The sequence below is a fragment of the Pteronotus mesoamericanus genome, unplaced genomic scaffold (genome assembly GCF_021234165.1).
Source record: "Pteronotus mesoamericanus isolate MK-2021 breed Mesoamerican mustached bat unplaced genomic scaffold, CSHL_Meso_final contig_163, whole genome shotgun sequence".
NCBI lineage: Eukaryota > Metazoa > Chordata > Mammalia > Chiroptera > Mormoopidae > Pteronotus > Pteronotus mesoamericanus.
In genome coordinates, this window is record NW_026555064.1 from 7,761,502 (window position 1) to 7,781,814 (window position 20,313).

Sequence of the window (20,313 nt, forward strand, 5' to 3'; positions counted from 1 at the left end):
AGTTCCTAACACGCTGACAGCCACAGCAGCCGGCTCACGCCCTGGCCTCAGACCTTTCCCGTCTGATTCTTGTCTGTGCAACCGGAGGCTCCCGACTGCTGTTGCCCTACCCGGCGATGCCCACGGAATTTATGCAAAGGGAAGTGAGCATGTAGCAGCCCGTTTCTTGAAGGGAAGGTTTTACTTAATACTTTAATAATCCCAGCGAAGCAGATACCCGTGTATCTTTATTGACAGGCGTTTAACAATTTTGCGTAATTTAAAATGCCACCCGGGCCTATCAAGTGGCGCGGCCTCGGGCAGGTGGGCCTGAAAGATAAGGGTGCGCGGGCTGTGTACACGGACAGCTTCGGTCTCTCTGCTGCTTTTCTCACACTGACTTTTGGGAGCCAGCTCATGATCCCAGGATGTACAAAACTATAATAATTGGATTATTATTGACAGGTAAGTGGAAAAAAATTTTTGATATGATGCCCTTTTGTTGCATATGAGATTAGAATTAATATAATTAATATATAAACCATCACGCTTTGGTTCTATCTTATTTTAATGACTAAAAGAATGAGTATAATCTCCCTCCCCAGGCTGCTGGGTGGATTTTACTGGACTCAGCTGTCAAGGTGGAGGAATTGGCGTGAGGGAGCCAGCGATTGGGGCTGGATCAGAGTTTCCCAGTTTGAGAAGCATGCTTTAGTTCTCAGCCTAGCTAGAATTTCAAAATGTGTATAAAATACTATGAGAACTATTTCTGCCTGAATGAATGTGTCGCTTTGTTGGTGTTTAAATGGGGTGAACTTCTAAATGAGTCATTAGTGAGGATGAAGTGGATATGCAGTCCTCGATTTTTAAAAAGTTTTCCAAGAAATTATCATTTCCTCGGCCTCCCGTCAGATACAAGCCACAAGCTGACCTCTGAGACCCCAGGGGTCACGCTCTCTCTCCGTGGGTCCGTAACTGAGGTGTGAAGCGGGGAAGAGAAAAAAAACAGCTCCCTTGGCTTTGGTGTTCCGTGGTTTGGGGACACGTCTAAATCAATTCATTAAAATAAAGAAATAACATGGGGGTATTCTTAAGTCGTGTTAAATTATCATTCTGTTTGGCCTCTTCCTGAGAGTGCTATGGTGGTCATCTTTCCGAAATGCAGTGTTCACGCGTGGGCAATGCTAGTGCCCAGCGCAGGGATAAGGAGGGACAATCGTTTGAAATGCACGTAGCCCGTCAGACATCACTCAAACGCAGGCCGGAGCAAGCTCCGGGCGCCTCCTGGGTGCTCTGTAGGAGACAGGCAAGAGAGCCAGCATTGCCAAGGTCCCTCAGGGGGTAAAAGAGTGTAACGGTTAAAGTGCTGACGTAAGGGACAGAGAGAACTGGGTGCAAATCTGGCTGCACATCTGAAAGGTTCGAGAACAATGAAATCAAATCACTCACCCCTCTGGCTCAACATCCTCATCTCCGAAATGTAGGCAATGTTGGTAGCTGCTTCACAGTGATCCCATGAGGACTGACATGGTAATTAATGTAATGTACCTCTTCCCGTGCCCAGCTCACAATGAAGTAGTACGTATTTAGCAATAATAATAATTATAGACTAGGGAACAAACCTGGGCATGTGATGATGATTTCTAACAAGAAGAAAATTACAGGAGCACAGGAGACTCTGCCCCAAATTTTCTTTTTAAGTAGCAAAGTATGAAAACATTTAGCTTGAAAAAAAACCAAATGGAGGGTATATAGTGTATTATTTAAATATGTTCAAATATTTGTAGAGTTTTAGACAGAAGACAGGTCTTCTTTGTGTTGCCTCAGAGGGCAGTGTTGGGCTACTCCGTGGAAGTGGACGCTACTCTTCTTTGGGTGAGGCACGATATCTGGGAAAACTTGATGTGTCTTTGAGGATTCCTGGAAAAGAAAGAAATTCTTCATGTCTACAGCTGCTCAAGCAGAGGGTGGATGAGCACCTTAAATGACACTTCAGGCGAGGCCAACGAGGCCACGGGAAGGCCCCTTTGGCCTTCAGGGCCAGTGCCGTCGCCCTCTTGCGTCTCCTCCAGCCCTTCGAAGAAGGCCCCCAGCTGTGACCGCCTTACAACATCATGGACAGCTGTGCGCAGAGGGTTTCCCCCCTCACCCTTCAGTTGTAGAGGGGCACCTGGACCACGTGAGGGAGGTGAAACAGCATCGGCTAGGGAAAAAGAAAGGATGGTTTTGTTTTCTCCAGTAATCTTAAGGCCAAGGCCAATATTTCTTACTTCAGGTATTGTCGTCACGTGCCAAGTCCTTTATTTCGCAAATAGTTTCATTTCCATGCATTCGTTCATTTGATCGTTCAGCAATTCACATCAAGTGCCCAACACTGAGGCCAGAGCAGTTAGAGGCATGAGTCCCGGGTTGGGGGGTGGGGGCAGCGGAGGCCACACAGACATTAAACAGAACAAGTAAACTATTAAAATAACGGGCAGCGAAAAACAAGACAGAGAAAATCACACCAGGCAAGGTCAGACATAACACAGAAGCTTCTTTAGGAATGGGTAGCAGGAAACGCTTCACCATCAGGTGACGTTTATGCTGAGAGCTGAACAGTAAGAAAAGGCCAACCTTGCAAAATCTGGGGAAAGGGCACCGAGGGCTGTAGGCTCGTGCTCGCACCTATGAATCTCTTCAGCTTGGTGTGAAATTGGGCTCTGGAGAAAAATGGACACGCCACTATGAATTGCTTTGAAAAAGGAGTCCTAGGAGAGGGAAAAGAATGGTGGTATCTCAAAATGAACTTCCACTGGTTCTAAATTGCAGAGTTGAATTTAACATGCTTGTGCTAATTTTTTTTTTAACTTTCCTTTCTAGAGGATTATTGAAAATATCTATGAACCTATTTGGGAAGCCTATTTTAAGTAATTTTCCCAACTTGTCATTATAGGTTGTTCTTTCTCGCTTGACTCCACTTCATCTCCTCCAAATGGCCAGAATACAATACAAGCAGGTAATAGATTTCCAGCCATTATTATCATATCCATATTGTTAATAAGTACCTATATGTGAAACTCTGTGATAAATGAACTAAACTAAAACTGAAGCAAAAGTACTGAAATGAAACATCCTATGACTATCTCTGGGTGTGGGGATTGTGGGTAACTTTGTTTTCTTCTTTTTAAGACTTTCTAAATTTTCTGCCAAGAGAATCATAACTTGTAATCAGGAAAAGTTTAAAATTGTTTTTGACAAGCGAACTGAACACACACAACCTCTGCTTTCTAAGAGGCCTCTTTCATTAATCAATGCCAACAAACATGAATGGAAGAAAAGCAAAATACCAGCATTCATTTCATCGTTATTACTACTCGAACAAACTTGGTGATGGCGTATGCGGAAACTGATTTCAGAGATCTGATAGAGAAAAGAACAGCGATTGATGGGGAACATATGATAACCCGTCATTAATAATTTTATGTTCTTAATATGGTTTATTCCTGTTATGATACCCCAAGTCCCCAACAATCATGCTCCCGTTGCTAAGAGTATCAGATAGGAGATTTCTTTCACATCATGGAACTCCGGCCCATCCCTGTCTCAGAAAAGTAAATGAGCTCAAAAACATCGTAAGCCCCAAATCATGAAACACTGTTGTTCTTCTCTCAGTCCCCCAGCACCTCACCGATGCCCAGGGCACAGAGCAGGAGGAGGCGTCTGCCCCCGGTGACAGGAACTTTAGGTCGGACTCCAACTCAGCAGTTTGTCTCGTAGGTCCAAAGCAAAATGTCTTGCTTTCTCTCCGCGGAGGTGTGCAGAAGCCTACAGCAGTGTTCTTAAATTTAATAAATTACTTAGGTAGAACAAGAAAAACAAACGATCTTGACTCAGGGAAGAGACGGTTAGATCCGTGGTAGTAAATGAGGAAGAACTCAAGTTCAAGGTTTCCGACTGGACTTTTTCTTCCAGTCCAGCCTGAAAAGAAGACCTCCTTACTGGTCACATCTGACCTTTGTGCTCTTAACTTCCTGTCACCGAAACTTGTGAATATCCCTCAGCAGTTTCCATTCCAGTTCCAGATTTTCCACTTTATCTTTGTGCCACCTTAGGTAATGTGAATCAAGAGATATAAACATTTATCCAGTGATAGAGAAAAACAGTTCTACACTTCAGAAAAAAACCATGTAAAGAAAGGGGCTGGCGTGTATTTTGTTTTCACATCTTCATTAAGAAAAAAATGAAAAGGAAAAAATAAAAAATGAGAATTTGATGATATTAATCATCCTTACTAAATACTTTCCATGTGCCAGGCATTGTGCTACGTGAGCCCTTTACATAAATTTTTTCATTTTATCCTGACCACATCAACATGGAGTAGGTGTGATCCCCAGTGCACAGGCAAAAAGACAGAGCTTCAAAACGTTTTAAAAACTGGTCCCAGGTCACGCAGTCAGCAAGCAGGGCGGCTGGGAGCAAACCAGGAGGCCTGCCTGACGAGCCCTGGCCCTCGCCCAGCACTGCCTACCTCCTTCCCCGGGGGAGGAAGGCCATTCATTCCCCGCTCTGCTCTCCGGAAGTCAGAGTTGTTGACATTTCTGTGCAAATCTTTCAGATATTTTTATAAATATATACTTAAAAATTACTTTGTGAAATGTTCTGAAGCCTGCCTTTTTCTCTTTCAGAGAGCATTTTTGTCCATATTAGTAAACATACTTGTAAAACATTCTCATGGCTTCATAATATTGAATTGGAGGCATAAGTCATGGTTTACATAACCTCTGCCAAGCTTTTGAATATTTAGGTTGTTTCTGCACTATGTTATGTTAAACACGTGAGGGTAGACATCCTTGTAGACACATATTTCCATGTGAGAGTATGTACATTTTAAAGGTTTGGATGAATATTGCCAAATCTGCCTCCCCCAAAGTTATACCAATGTATATACCTATCCGTAAATTTTGAGAACATCTGTCTCTGTACCCTTTTGCCAAATTCTGTGCCAGAACTCTTCTTTTTCTTGCCAGTGGGATAGGTGATTGCTAGTGAAAGCCAAGCATTTTTCTCTGATATTTTTTAACAGCCTTATTAAGATGTAGTTGCCATGCAATGGGATCACTCCAAGTGGAGGGCTCAGAGCGAGGGTTAGGGCAGGGCAAGTGAGGGACTTACCTCTGGCCCAAAGTTTAAGGAGCAGCTCAAACCTTACTCAACAAGATAAACATTTTAATGCAGTATTTTTTTAAAACTCAACATTAATTCCAAAACAATTAATGATGAATAAAATATCAACATTTTAAATACAGTTGGCGTCCATGAGAGTCAGGATTGGGGTGACGAGAAGGAGATGAGTTGCCTTTTGGGGGGCCCAACCCACCGCTACAGCATCTGCCGGAGCTGCTTCTCCTGACCGGGCCCTGGACCCAGTCCCCCTAGTTCTGTGAGACTGGCAAGGTCTCTGGCAAACCTCACAGCCCCTCAGGCCCCGCTTGCAACAGACAGAGGTCTCCAGAGGAAAGCTAGTGGGGGGCATCGCGCTCACCACCCCGCTCTCTCCGCCCCCCACCACCCTCACCCCACCCCTCAAGTGCCTGCTGTCCTGGTAGCCTCTGCCCACTCCCCTGGCTTTGGATTTGCTCAGCTTTTCTATTTGTTCTACTTGTTCTGGCTTGGTCTGCAACAAGCCAGTCACCAGTCCTCAATTCAATAATTGTGAATAATTTGCTTTATCTTTCTGTAAGTGTGTAAATATCTATGCTTTTCTTGTATCATCTGAGAGTCAGCTACAGACATCACGACACTTTGCCCCTAAATATTTTAACATGCATCTCCTAAAAATGACCACAATTATTTTAACTTCTAACATTATTAATAATAATCTCATAATAATAGCATCTAACAATATTAATAATAATCTCATTTAATAAAAATTTGCCCCTTGATACAGATCTCAAAAACCTCTTGTCAGGCAATTCATCAATGTCACTACAAAATAAGTGTATGGGAATGTCAGAACATGTGATAAAGTTTATCTTCATTGATTTATTACCTAAAAGAGGTTCATATCAATCACTTGTGATTGCAAGGCAAATATTTTTCAGATCCTCTCGGTTTATTTTTGCTTTCTTGATCTATCACGATTGGAGAAAACTTAAATTTGCTCACTGTTACTGTAGTTCTGCTACTTTTGCTTTATGTTTCTTGGTATATTATTGGGATATAATTTGTTCATATTATTTTTGTTATATTATTTCATCGTTCATATTATATTTGTTATATTATTGTTCACATTTACTTAAGAATCATTGTGTAACATCCTTTCACAATACAAATTAATCTTCTATATCCTTTTTAATGTTTCTGTCTTTAATTCTACTTTGTGTAATATTAAGATTGTAATTTCTGTTTTTATTTATTTTAATTTATCTAATATATCTTTGCATTTTTTTACACATTTTACATTCTCTTGTTTTATTTGAGTTCCTTGTAGTCTAGTATGTACCACTGGGTTTTGGTTTTTGTGTTCCTGTCTATGTTTGACTCAGTCTAAAGGTCTATGTCTTCTAATGCACAAATTTAATCCATAGGTGTGTGTGAATTCACAGCTGACATTTAGTATTTTTTATCTTTATCCCATACTTTCTTTATTAAGTGACTTCTTCTTTCTGATCTTTTGAGATATACCTTATAGTTTATTTGCCTTTATATTCTTATGATTTGAAGGTACATGTGTAAGCCTGCTGCTGTGTGTGTTTTTAAAAGCATTCTCTCTCTGAACGCCAAACCATCTTAATGGCTCAATACACGTAGAAACTTTAACTGCTTTTATCAACCCTGTACAGCCCAGAGAAAGTTGTTCTAGGCTGGATACAACTGGCCAAAAGCTTGTGGGCATCTTCAATGGATCTCTGCTGTGTCATGGGCAATTGATTTTCCCCGGGCCCTCTGGAGACCAGGTATTCAGAATAAGGCCTAACCAGGAGTGTCAACCTCAGTACGTATTCAAGTACGAGGAAGACAGAGTGAAAGCGCACTGCCCCTCATTGCACACGGAGACATCCACATAAACACACAGGTGTATGAAACAAAATCCCACAAAATAATAACTCTTTGCTATATGTGATACATGTTCATGTGTTCTCTTCAATTTCGTACAATGTAATTTTTTAATGCCAGTGACAACCCAGTGAACTGACTTCATGGGCCTTTAACACGGAATTCACTGTCTTGCCTGCATGTGGGAATCATCTGAGGGCTTCTGTAAAGTACAGATGATCGGATTCCACACCAGAGAGTCTGGACACGCTGACGCCATGGTCAGCCGCCTGCAGCCTGGGTCAGATCCAGGCCCCCACCTGGTTTTGTACAGTCTGCAAGTTAACAGTGGCTTTTACATTTTTCAGTGCTTTTTAAAAAACAAAAGAAGAAATATTTTGTGGCATGGGAACATTATATGAAATTAAAAATTTAGTGTCATAAGTAATTACTGAAACACAGCCACGCTCATTTGTGCTTTGGTTTACCTCTTGCCTATGGCTGCTTTTGCACTGTAGCAATCAAGTTAAAGTTGTAACAGAAACGAACCGTGTGGCCCACAAAGCCAAAAAACATTTATTCTTTATCCCTTTACAGAAAATGTTTAGCAACTCTTGCACTCAGGGAGCCCAAACTACAATTTGACAACTCGTTTTTAGACTGAGGATTTTCACGCTAAATTCCTATGGAATTTCTTGAAGCTGCTCCCCTGTGGCTATGGACTCAGGTTCAAGCCTCTAGGCCTATAAGCCCGGTTTCCACCAGAGCCGGTCCACACCTCCTGTCTCACACACTGAGGAGCCGGCCCTTGGAAAATGCATGGAGTCAAACCCAGTGTGGGGGAGAGGAGGTTTTCTAAGTCAAACCACAAGGAATACCAACATTTAATATGGCAAATTGTGAAAGGTATTATTTCAAGCATGTCAGGCTCATATGGGATGGTTTCTAATGCTGTTGTAGATCTGGACAAAGGTAACATAAGAGTCTTGCATTGGGCACCTGACCCACTAATTGTACCCGTTACCAGGCCGGGCCGTCCTCTAAGAGCTACTGACTGGAGAGTTCAAACAAGATAATCAAAACGTTAGGCTCGAATGTTCTCACTCACGGAACAATCCATTAGAAAGTTCAGCTGTTCTAAGTTGTAATTGGCTACTTCAGTTTAATAAAACCATCCCAAAAATGAAAAATGAATGACGACAGATGGACATACGATTATATCATTACAACTTGACCCAGGCTGAGTTTTTCAAGCCTTTGGCTCAAAAGCAAAACTGAGTATTGCCCTTAAAATATTGACTCATGACAATAGCTTTCTCCAAACTTGAACTGGAACAGGCAGGATCCCCACTTACGCCTGCGTTCTCTACACAACAGTACAGTTTAACAGAAAAGAATTTTGATCGACAATCAACAGATGTGAGTTTTTGTCCCAGTTTGACCACACATCAGCTGTGCAGAGCTTCCACGAATAAATGTATCAATCAGTCTTCATCATCATCACAAAGCGCAAAACTATAACACTCAGAAAATGTAGTGGTCTGACTTGGAAACTATTTAAGGCATTTTATATGCAGGGTGTATACCCTTGTAAGAATTTGCTTTTGCAAGATAAGACTGCCAACAACTGCAAGTCAGGAGGGAACCAAAACCAAGCCAAAAGCTGCCAGAGCCGAATTTATCACTTCGTGACAGGAGTTCAGCTACCAACTGGAAGCTTACGGCACAGAGCAAGCCTGCGGCGGCTTCCCCCGGCATTGCGCTGTGCTGTTCTTCTTACCAACATTCCACGTTAGAAATGGGCCCTGCTGGGGCAAGCCACGTGGGTTCCTGGATAGAGCACAGAGCAGAATGTTAGGAGGCTGGACCTCTCTTCCCAACTGTATCCCTACCAGGGTGCTGGGCCCGCAGGTCGCCCCGCCTCCTTGGGACAAGAGGAGCAGAGGCGGGGCCCTCTCACACTTCCCCCACCAACAGGTAGACAGCCACGGCTGCTGGAGGGTTCCTGAGCAACTGTGGGGTCAGGGCAGGGAGGGTAAGAGACAAAGGAAACCTGCAACAATTCAAATGCTACGCAAGTGCAAACTGTGAGATGAGACAACCATGCAAATTTGGAATACTTCGTATTCTGGATGGTGTGTTCGTATTCTGGATGGTATGTTCGTTCATTCAAGCATTTATTCATTCATACCACCCTCCCCAAACCTGAAACTATGGCATTCAGTTCGGGTAACAAATATAAACTGTGTTTTGTCGTGTATAACGGGCATGTTTTTGCCCACATTTTTGAGGGACAAGTAAGGGTGTGCATTATACATGGGTAGTGCCTGAAATATCTTGTATCTGTTCTTGTATTTTGTAATTATTTGTTACGGAACGTTTCTTGTACCATAATATGTTAAAAAATTTGTGCTAAAATACCTTTATAATACAAAAAAACAAGTATCTAAATATACATATATAAATAAATAATTGAATTAAAAAATTGAAACAAAAGATTTTTTTCCTGAAAGTTTGGGCCAAAAATATAAATGCGTATTATACACGACAAAATCCAGTGCTTCGTGCAAAGCACCATAACAAATGCCCTTCCAGTGTCTAGGGAATGAACAAACAGATTTAAACTAGGAGTTCAAGGCGTTGCCAAACCTCCCTCTCTATTATATTGTGCACTAATTCTTCTGCGTGAACATTAAGGCTTTGTCAGCCTGAGAGATTTGCCTGCTTTTGCCTGCCAGCTGTCCCCTGCCCCATTTTCTTCCCTTGTTTTCTTTACCTTAATTCCTCCTTCTCTGCATTTCCACTTAAAACTCCACCTGCCGTCCAAGGTTCAGCCAGTGCTTCATTGCAAGCAGGCATGGGGTAGGTTTCCCAGAGCCCAGTGCAGCTAAGGCAACAGGCAGTATTGGTCCGAAGCCCGTCTGTTGCTGGGTAGCCAGATGCTGGATACGTCTTCCCTAACACCTCAAGGTCAATATGCTTCTCTAGCAGAAAGAGGTGGCATTTTTTCAGGTGTAGTCTGGACATGTTCCTTTTAGAAAAGTGAAGGGTGTAAGAAAAGGACCTGCATGTCACTAATGCCAGAGCAGAAAACAGTTTCTCTCAGCAGCAGGACAACACTGAGGGCTGGGAGATATGATGTGAGTAGCACGAAAAAATCAGTGTGAAAAAGTCATCAAAATAAAAACTACGTGATTGTTATTAAAGTTCTAGCACTTAGGATGTCTGGGAATCTGGAGAGGTTTACTTGTCCTGTTTTGTGTACAATGCACCCTAGTGTTCACTAATTCATAAGCTAAAACATCAAAGACAATCTTGTCGACAAGGTCTCAGCCAGTCAGAGAAAGCTGGGAGTTGGGAATAATAGTGGGGATCAGCAGAATTCGATCTCTGTTTCTTTCCTTACCAGCTGTGTTAACCTGAGCTAATCATTTAATTTTGATGGTATCAAATGTCTTATCTGTACAGTAAGGAAGTTAGAGTAAATGTTCAAAGTGACCTTGTAATGTAAAAATATATTCTAAATTAAATAGAACGATATTTAAATTGGTCTTTAATATGAAAACAATGTAAACAGACTTGTTGATTTAGCTACAGAAAGCTATGAGCCCAGAGCGCAGCAGAGGAAGGAAAGAAGGAAAGAAGAAAGGAAGGAAAGAAGGAAGGAAAAAAAGGAAGACAGAAGGAAGAGAGGGAGGGAGAAAGAGGGAGAGAGACCCTTCCCATAATCCAATCCCTATGAGATTTAGGCAAACCATGGCTGTCGTTTAATAGTTAGAATTTTAGTTGGATCCTTTCTATCAATTAGGCCCAAATAAAGAGTCTATGGGAAAAAGCCCTGTTTAAAATCCATGTTTTCACAGAAATTTTATAACTTTGCATAACTGAGTATGTCCACAGATGTCTATTAGCTGATTAGGGCCTGAGAACCCTGGGAGGCCCCGATAGACACGAAGGCTGTGGCTATCCCATGAGGCATTAGAACGTTCTCAGTGGTTGTTCGGGGCACATAGCGTGGACCTTCGGCTTCCTGACCTTGAAATTTGAAAGTAGCTTAAGCACCTGAGGATGTATAAAGAGAGAAAAGAAGTATGGGTGAGAAACTTTAGAAATGGTTTACCTTCTATGAGACTAAAGGAAATTGAATTTAAGAGAGTCTTTGTTGCAAAAACAAAACAAAACAAAAACAAACAAACAAATAAACAAACAAACAAACACCCATAGATACAAAAAGCAGTAGGATGGTTACCAGAGGGGAAGGAGGGCAAGAGGAGGTAGAAGAGGGTAAATGGTGGTGGAAGGAGATTTGACTTGGGGTGGTGAACACACAATACAATACACAAATGATGGGTTATAGAATTGTACACCTGCAATCTATATAATGTTATTAACCAATGTCATCCCAATAAATTCAATGTTTTAAAAAAAGAGAGTGTCTTTGTGTTAATTTTTACTGAGGAAATAAGACTATCTGGGAGACAGAGTGAGGGAGGCCTGGAACATAGTTTCCCTGAGTTATGTAGAATGCTATGCAAATGCGGGAGACATGGGCTAAGGTTGTCTTTTGTGATATACTCTGTGTTCTACTCTGTCACCTCATTCTTGATGCCTTCTCAACTTCTATTTTTTACAGATTTGGTTTCCACATCCTCTCCTACTCCTAAACCGAAACTAACGGAACTGTCAGTTACTAGAAATCACCTCACCACAGGAGAGGGGCAAGCAGGTTTGTCCATATTTTTAAATAGTTGCCCTGGAGTTATTGTTTTGATGCAATACTACTTAATGGGATCTGTCACTGCTAGGAAACTGACAAAGTCTAAGAAACAGAAGCTAATAAGTAGATGCAATCCCTATGCCTCTGAGCAATTCTCATCTCTAGAATGTCTCATAGAAACAATACTTAATGTTAAAGAAAGTCAAGCAGATTAGCAACAGAAGGGAAGAATGAGACCAGGAAAAGGTGGGCCGCAGACAGGCAGCCAAAAACGCAGTGGAGAGGAGACTCCGGCAGTGGGCGGGGGCAGGGGAGCTCAGCTGTCCCAGCCGCTGACCCCAAGTGAAGGGACCTCCGTCCCCTTCATTTTCAAATGGCGTTCTTAATGCTTAGCTCACGGCATTTCTCTGAAGAGGGAGAAGATGTATGTAAAGTTGCTTAGCTCCAAGTCTGACCCACCAGAAGTACCTAATAATCAAGAACCTTAAACCAAGCTGGGTGCTGAGATAAGGGTGGTGAGGCAGCACCCACTCTCTGGTTACTTCTCTGGCGGGGAGATAACTGGGCAAGAGCAGTTTGAAAGGAGGAAGAAAGAGGGTCTGTGCAGGTGGGGTCGAAGCAGGATACTCCAGATTTAAAATAAAGCCTCAAAGAGGAGTTAGAGTGGCTGTGGGAATCTTTAGGTGACAGGGACACCGAGGCAGGGTACTGAGATGCACGGAAGCAAGACATCTTAACAAAGAAGAACATTAGACCAAGTGCTTGGAACTAATTATTAGGCTCCAATTAAACCATCAAATTTTCAAAATGATTTCAATGGGAAGTCAATGTGGTGGTGTCAAACCGGAAAGCATTTAAGTGCCAATGACAGACACACACACAGTGCCTCGGGCCACGAACCCCGTAATGAACAGCTAGCATGGTGGGCCATTGTGCTAAGGATTTGCATGCATCACGTGATTGGATCCTTACAGGCACTGCAAAGAGATAAGTATTATAGTCTTGATTTGCTCAAGAGAATACAAAAGCACAAAGAAATTAAATGACTTGTCCAAGGCCGCCAACCAGTAAGAGGCTGAAACCCCTTCTCTCCTATGCTGGGGCTCCATACACCAATGACAGGTGTCAACTGTGACAAAGAAAGAGAAGACAAGCCCCAATTACCCTTCATAAAGAACTGCCCCAGAATGAACCTAACCGAGTCCATGTGACCATGTGGCATGATATAGTGCAACATGTTATTTATAATAATGAAATTCAAGAACACTGCAGAGTTGTAACAGTAAAAGGGCTTCGTGACATAAAATGGCATTTAGAGAGAGCAGAAAAAAGAAATGTAAAATACGGACTGATAAGGGAGAAGCTAATTCTGGTGAAGCATTAAAGCAAGTGTACTGGAAACTTCTGCAGACAGAGGAGTTAGTGGGACTGTTGACAAAAGCTCCGATGAGACCCAATAAGGGTTCAGCTGGTGGCTGCGGCCATACATCTAGAAAATTCACAGCAGCATGACCTGTTTCAGGAGCGGACTGCACGCAGTCTGCGTTGGAGGATGGCTCAATGGGTCTCCTTTCTGTTCACCACTTTTACACTTAAAAAAAATTTTTTTAATTTTTAAAATTTTCTATTTTTACACTTCTTTAAAATGCACTGTTTCTTATGCAAATCAATAGGGGTTCTTTCAGTATTTTCTCCTACCCTGCCCTTTAGTTAGTGAGCTGGTTTCCTGATTTCTGACCTGTGAAAGCTTGTCGGGTAGTGGAAAATAGGTATGGAAGTGCTAACAGTAAGACTGTATCTCTTAAGTTTTACCAACTGTTGAAACTCGAACAACAGCTCCCTAAACACAGTTAAGAAAAACATACCCCCTGACTAGTCTAATTCCAAAGTGCTCTTTTTTTTTAGAGATACTAACTTACGCATTCTGACTTCTTTTGACATTTTGTCTTTTTAGGCGCAAGAAGTCAAATTTCCCACACTTTCTCAGAACCAGGTATGTTAATATTTACATAAACTGACAACCTTTCTAGGATGTATTAGGTATTGCTAGTTCCCAATACCCAAGAAAATAAGAAGTGTTGATTTTAAAAACAAAAGAGTATGCTATTAAATTTAATCACACAAAATTGTAGGAGCAAACAAAATACGCTCTTTTTACAATTAAAATAGGCATTTCCTATTTCCTTTTTTTCCCACATCCTCACCCGAGGATTTTTTTTTCTTTAAATTGATCTTAGAGAGGAAGGAAGAGAGAGAGGGAGAGAGAAACACCGATGTGAGAGAAAGACATTGATTGGCCTCCCCCTGCGCACCCCAACCGGGACGGCACTCCAACCAACTGAATCACCCTGCCAGGGCTCTTATTTTCCTAAACATTTTGGAAATAGCAATACATAACTTCATAATAATTTTTCTTTTAAGGTAGATGGTTTAGCTTTCTAACCACCATGGCTACTAGAGAAAATTCTCTTAAGAGCTTATAAAAGAACTGAATCTCTCTCATCCGTACTGTGAAGAAAGCAACGAGTTTAAAATCATCTCATTAATTGGACCCATATCAAGAATAAACAGAGGCCATTCATGTCCCAACCCCAATTCATTCTGGGCCCTATGCAACCCCTTTGGGGCTGTCTTCCAAACCGTCTGTAACTGGGCACGGCCACTTTCCCCCTTAGGTGCTGCCGCAGATCTGGCTTCAGTCATTTATGCGCTTATTTGCTATTCTGCACTTCTAAACCTCCCTTTGCACTTGGCCTATGTCCAAACTTCACACAGGAAAAAGAAAATGGATTGTGGAACTGAATGACTGTCTCATAAATTAAAGCTAAGTGGACAGGAAGGTTGAGTAATAACAGTGTGGGGGGGGGTGACTTTTATTTATTTTTTTAATCAATACTGAGACTTTTACAGGTAGATTAGCCAAATAAATAAGCCATGTTACCTGTATGATTTGCCTTCTACATACTTCATTTGGATTCACTACAAATACAGGGTCTGGCAAAATAATGCCACTTTCTTATTACAAATTCATCGGCATGTAATTCTGTAACATAACAATATCATCACACTCAAGCACATCATAGGACATTTTAGGTGACATGTTCGAATGAAAACTATAAATGATGACAAACATATTATTGCCCTACCTATCACACTCAAGCAGGCATTGCTTCCTCTGGACCCTGTGTACTATGAATATCCAAGAGTATTGTTAACTTAAACCTTGTTTGGTCCCCACCAAGTGAAAGATTTGAAAATGTTTTTAGTGATGATAGCCTACGCACAAAGATAATGTAGAAGGAAGAAAAGCTTAGAACATAGGCGACTTGAATTGCTTCTCACTAGCTGTCTCACCTAGGGTATGTAACTTCAACTCGTTTGACTTTTCCTCGTTTGTGAGCTGCTTATACGAGTTTCCTTCACAACTTCGGATTCTGATTCTGTGATCTCTGCAGCACCCCTTCCTACACCCAGATATTGTTTCCTCTCTGTGGGAGACTTTATGGTCCTTGCCACATCGGGGTGGCAAGTCCTCATAGCGGCCGCCCGTCATGATACTTGGGGGGCCCCATGAAGACAGCTGGCTTTGCAGTTGGGACGCTTAGGTCTTGCTTCTGTCGGATGTGTGACCTTGGACAAAAGACTTTACCATTCAAAGGTTCAGCTTCTCACATGACTACTATAAAAAACCTAATTTTTCAAAAGACAAAATATACATAAGAGTATATGCATGTTCTTTCTATAAAAAGGCAAAGTGATATTACCCTGATTTTACCTGTCCTATTTTTCGATGGGCATGCAGGGATTGATTTCGCACGTTTGTAATTGTCTGCCCTCTTTTCTCCCACAGCGATAATAGGCATTATTTTTCTGGTGATGGCTGGTGTCATTGTACTTATACTCCTTCCTGCTTATTGTATTGGCAAACTGAGACAGGTGAGAGTGAACTTCTTAATTTTGCTGTAACTGGTATGAACATCACTAGGAGGGTTAATTCCTCTGGGTTTGATGAAAGTCAGAGAAACAGAACAGCATAAAAAAAAATCTATCGTTTTCAACTAGATACGGAAAAGTTACTGAGTTACTCAAGCAAAAAATTTTTTTACATTTGCCCTATAAAGAAACCCCCAAATAGACAATCCCCATTTTCCAGTGAAAGATCCTCCACAGTTTTTGTCTAACTTGATTTCATATATTTTTATGGCTATAGATGAAATAGTGAAATATGTAAATATAGTATTTAATTTGAGTATGAAAAATATATAAAATAACACAATATATTTATATTTGTTTAACACATTTGCTTTTTTTTATTCTCATATTTCCTGAAACAAGTTTTTCAAGCTTTCACCCACAAATTTTCAGGCATGAGTGAATTTTTTAATTGCTTAAGCTAAGTTTAAGTCCATCTGACACAGCATTTTACCTCTTTTTTAAAAACTGTTCATTTTAGCTTTTTATTATAGCAGGGAAATACGACAGAGTCAATGTCTGAGGTGAAATTCACCTATGGAAATAACAAATACTACATAGAAGTACAAATACAAGTTTATATGAAAGTTCGTAAATATCCATGAAATAATAACTTAAAAAAAAAACTCTACAAAGTGAATTTTAACCAAAAGAGAACTTAAGCCAAAAAATGTTTTCATCTGAGGCCTTTTTCTTTATAGTGTCTTAAGTTTATAAAATTGTGACATTAATATTTTTCTGCTTTTTACTTCTAGAAAAAGTCCGTCAGTGAACAACCTCCATTGTCACATGACACAGACGCTCCTTTAAGTTCTGTAGAAACAGGAAACCCAGGTTGGTGTGACTATTCTTATTGCTTATTACCTTTTGGGAAGAGAAATAAATTAATGAGTTACTTCTCTCTGATTTGGGAAGGGTGTGCCCAGCTGGGATTCACTTATATTCTGTTCAATCAATGCTGCTTCTGTTAGATTTTCTTTTGATGTGAACATTTGTTTGCAGAGCAATGAAATTCTCTCTTAGGCATAAAGTATCTTTTTTAAAAAAAGTAAGACAAACACTGTAAGTAAAACAAAAACAAAGTTCTTCTGGGTACTTATTTTCCAAACTGAAGTTATAAAGGAGGCCCCTCAATAGGAGCGGCGTAATAACCCCAGACTTGGAGCCAGACCTGGACTTCAGTCCATACTCCAACACTTGCAACCTTGCGCAGGCGACTCATGCGGCGATAACGATATTGAACACGGAGATGATTCAATAGGGACGGAACGACAGAGTCGACCTCGTAGAATTTCATGAGGATGAAATGAGCTCCAAGGAAAGCATCTAGAACGGTTCTTGGCCACAGTAGGTGCCCGTGCCTGTTAGCTACTCCAGTGCGCAGGCTCTGCTCCCAAATAACCTCCTCTGAACAACGGGCCGGTCATTTGGGCCCTTGTTTCATTTTCACTCCCAGCTGCTAAGTAAATTCACACCATGTGGAGAACTCCAGGTATATTTTGCTCATCTAGAATAGTATTGCACCATGCAATGTTTAAAAAAAAAATTTATTGACAGCCTTAAAAAGTGGGAGATTTTACATTAAAAAAACATCCAGATGTTGGTATCCCTCACAGAAAAAAATGTAAACTTGAACGATGCTGGAGCCTCCATACCAGCACAAGAGCAATTCACAAGAGTGGCTGCTGCCACCAGTATTTATTTAAGTACCTAGTTAGTTTCACTTATTTCATTCATCATGGCCTCTTAGATAACCTCGCCAATTTAGTACCTGGCTCCTATTAAACTTTGCCTGAAACGTAAACCCAAGCGACTCTTTGGGGAGATGTCTACCGAGAACAAGTCTCTGTGAATGGGCTTCAATGCTCGAGCAAAAGGATCCAATCCTGCCTTCTCCAACATCTGGGAAGGTTTTCCCATGATTATTGTACATCAGGACAGAATTGAGGTCCCGTAAATGTCCAGATTCCAGTTTGAATCCTGAACCAAGCTTCTATCTTCAAAGGACTTGCTAGGCTTTCTAGACATGGGCGGGGAAGGGGGTGGGAATCATAAACAAAAATGGAAGTGTAAAAATCTACCAAAGCTGCTTCACCTAGAGGGAGGAGCTGCCTCCTCACGGGAGCTTTTAAAGCTGCAGGACAGCTAGTGCAGAACCATGGCTTCCTAGGAAGTCTGTGCTCTGCGGAGCAAAAAGCACACAAACAGTTCTCAGCTGTAAAGGTTGCTAAAATCCTATTTGCAGGTACTTAACATAAGCTTTGAGTCACGTCCCAGATTAATTTCATTTACTAACGTGGCCTTGCTATACAACTTGCAGCTGGAACAAATAGCTGTGAAATATTTAATTTACTTACTTTCTGCATTGTTTCAGTAAAAAGTTTTCACGCTGTTTGTAAAGTGGAGCACTTACCACCCAAAGCCTCACTTTTTGTTACTTAGATTTTTATATATCCCTTCCGCCACTTATTTATTCTGATGACAAAGTTTGTGTGTAGCATTTCCTCTGCCTCTTTTTTTCCCCACACAATCTTGGGCTTCTCTGTGGACTAGCCCGCAAAAGTTTGGGACAATTTAATCCATCAAAGGACATCAAAATATCCTTCTAAGTTTAAGGGCAACAAACATTTATCAAATGTTTACTGTGTGCTGGGCACCATGCTCACATTAGAGATACCAGTGAGTCTCTGTCCTTTAGAAGCTGACAGTCTAGAGGGGAAACAGATGGAAGATGGTCTTTGCAGTGAAGGTGTTTTAGGGTAGCAGAGGCGACAGCATCTGAAAGGAACTGGGGGCAGGTAGCAAAGGCTTCTGGAGATGAAATCACCTGGGGCCCATCTTAAAAAAGAAATGGATGTTCTCAGGACAAGGCAGCTGGGCAGCATGAACAAAGGTATGGAAAACAAAATATGGTGTATCCAAGGAATCATGGGCATTTCCCCACAAACAAGGTCCCTGCTTCAGTTCTCTACTCACGTCCCAAAAATAGGTAAAGGCAGTGGAAATTCAGATGAACCAAATTTTAGGCTCATTCATCTCCCCATACTTGTGCAAATGAAGTTAGTTAAGTATTATGTCTTAGTACGTTAGTGAAATGGGTCCTAAAATCTGATCCCACTTCACAAGATCATTAGAGAACACATAAGATTATTTAAAAATGCTTTAGTTTCATTCTTAGAGAATACGCCTCTACAGTAACTTAATAGACCAAAGGCAGTGAGAGATCAGAGCAATCATGCCATCTCACCAATAACTAGCGATGGTGGGGTATAAAGTGTGAATGGCTTTCACCTCCTTGAACTTGCACATGGTCTGTGCTTGGTGGGACATGAGAATAAGGGAACTGAGTCAGCTGCCCATGGCCACAGGTGACTCCGCCAGTCCATTTCTCATTGGATAACGCTTGGGATGCACAGTTCTCATGATAACCCGAATAGGAGAAAACCGTGGGAAATGCCCTGCTTCCACAAGAGCAAAGGCTCCTCCGACCGCTTCCACACACCCTCTGGGGGTAACATCTATCCAGGCTTCCAGCCAAGAAAAATGGAGCATTGGATCTGATGGAGGAGCCCAGCCCAGCACCCTTCCTCCACATGCTAGAATCAGAAAGGAATTTAGCAGTGAGTTCTGTACAGATTCCTTGTGTATGTCCAAGAAATAAAGGTATTCCCAAGAGACGTTGCAGGTGAGGGAGCTCACCTTAACTTTTCGAAGTTACACACGTGTTATTCAACTCACTCACCACTTACTGCCTTCCCACTATGTCCTGCCCCTACACAAGTTCTGGGTTCGTTTATCATCTCTGTGGAAACTAGGAGCAGAGCAATTATGCTTGTTCCTTACCCAAAGCTTTCAGAATAGATTTCCTAAGAAATTCTGTATCTTTACGCGTAACTCAAGTAAAGTTAGTCCAAAAGCAAATTGCTTTCATTTCTTAACAATTATATGTGAGAACAACACTGTAAGAATATAAAATTCTGAAATTATATGCATTAATTTCCTGTTGTATTTAAATATAACTATGTCTCATACTATTGTTTTATATTTTTTTCTCTATAATCCTTCTACAGAACAATAATCAACAATAATTTATTCACCAAGTCAAATTTTGGAAGAACTAAAAGACAAGAAACTTCAGTCAAGTGAAAAATTAACGTGTAAATTGAACATGTCAATAAATTGTATATACCCTTAAACTGTACAATATCAGGATGACAATTTCATCATAATAAGTCCAGTTACTCAATGATGGGAAAAACCTCTACTCATTAATATTTCAAAATGTAGAACAAATATTTTCTTTCATGCCTGCTTTTGTGTGTTAGCATAATGCTTATAGTTCATTGATTTAGAATTCTGATTCAAAGGCTTGTAATGTCATAGATGAAATTTAATTTCTCTTCTCACCCTAAACTTCTGAGTCTATTTTCACTTTTTAAAATACATTAAATCCTATCATCTCCTTCATTACTCAATAAACAAGATATGGTAATGCTAGGGATGACGGTATTTCTAGTCACAAAAATAAAGTGTGTTATTGGAAATGCTTTGCGTACATACATATATATAAATTTGTACATATGCATAGACATAAATATGTAAAATGACACTTACATTCACCCTTTAAT

General features: G+C 41.0%; 1 protein-coding gene across 1 annotated transcript; it reads left to right on the top strand.

Annotated features, from left to right (window-relative positions):
- The first annotated feature begins 330 nt into the window (after positions 1 to 330).
- On the top strand, positions 331 to 20,305 carry GYPA (glycophorin A (MNS blood group)). The gene is made up of 7 exons (XM_054561821.1): positions 331 to 444; positions 2,915 to 2,977; positions 11,630 to 11,722; positions 13,668 to 13,706; positions 15,564 to 15,649; positions 16,441 to 16,519; positions 19,756 to 20,305. Exons 1-7 carry the CDS (start codon positions 408 to 410, stop codon positions 19,761 to 19,763), a joined length of 405 nt encoding a protein of 134 aa, XP_054417796.1. The 5' UTR covers positions 331 to 407; the 3' UTR covers positions 19,764 to 20,305.
- Positions 20,306 to 20,313: the final 8 nt, after the last annotated feature.

Coding starts and splice junctions, on each gene's coding strand:
- GYPA (XM_054561821.1), top strand. CDS start 408: ATGTACAAAACTATAATAATTGGATTATTATTGACAG. Junction 2,978..11,629: donor CCAGAATACAATACAAGCAG/GTAATAGATTTC, acceptor TATTTTTTACAG/ATTTGGTTTCCACATCCTCT. Junction 15,650..16,440: donor GTATTGGCAAACTGAGACAG/GTGAGAGTGAAC, acceptor TTTTACTTCTAG/AAAAAGTCCGTCAGTGAACA.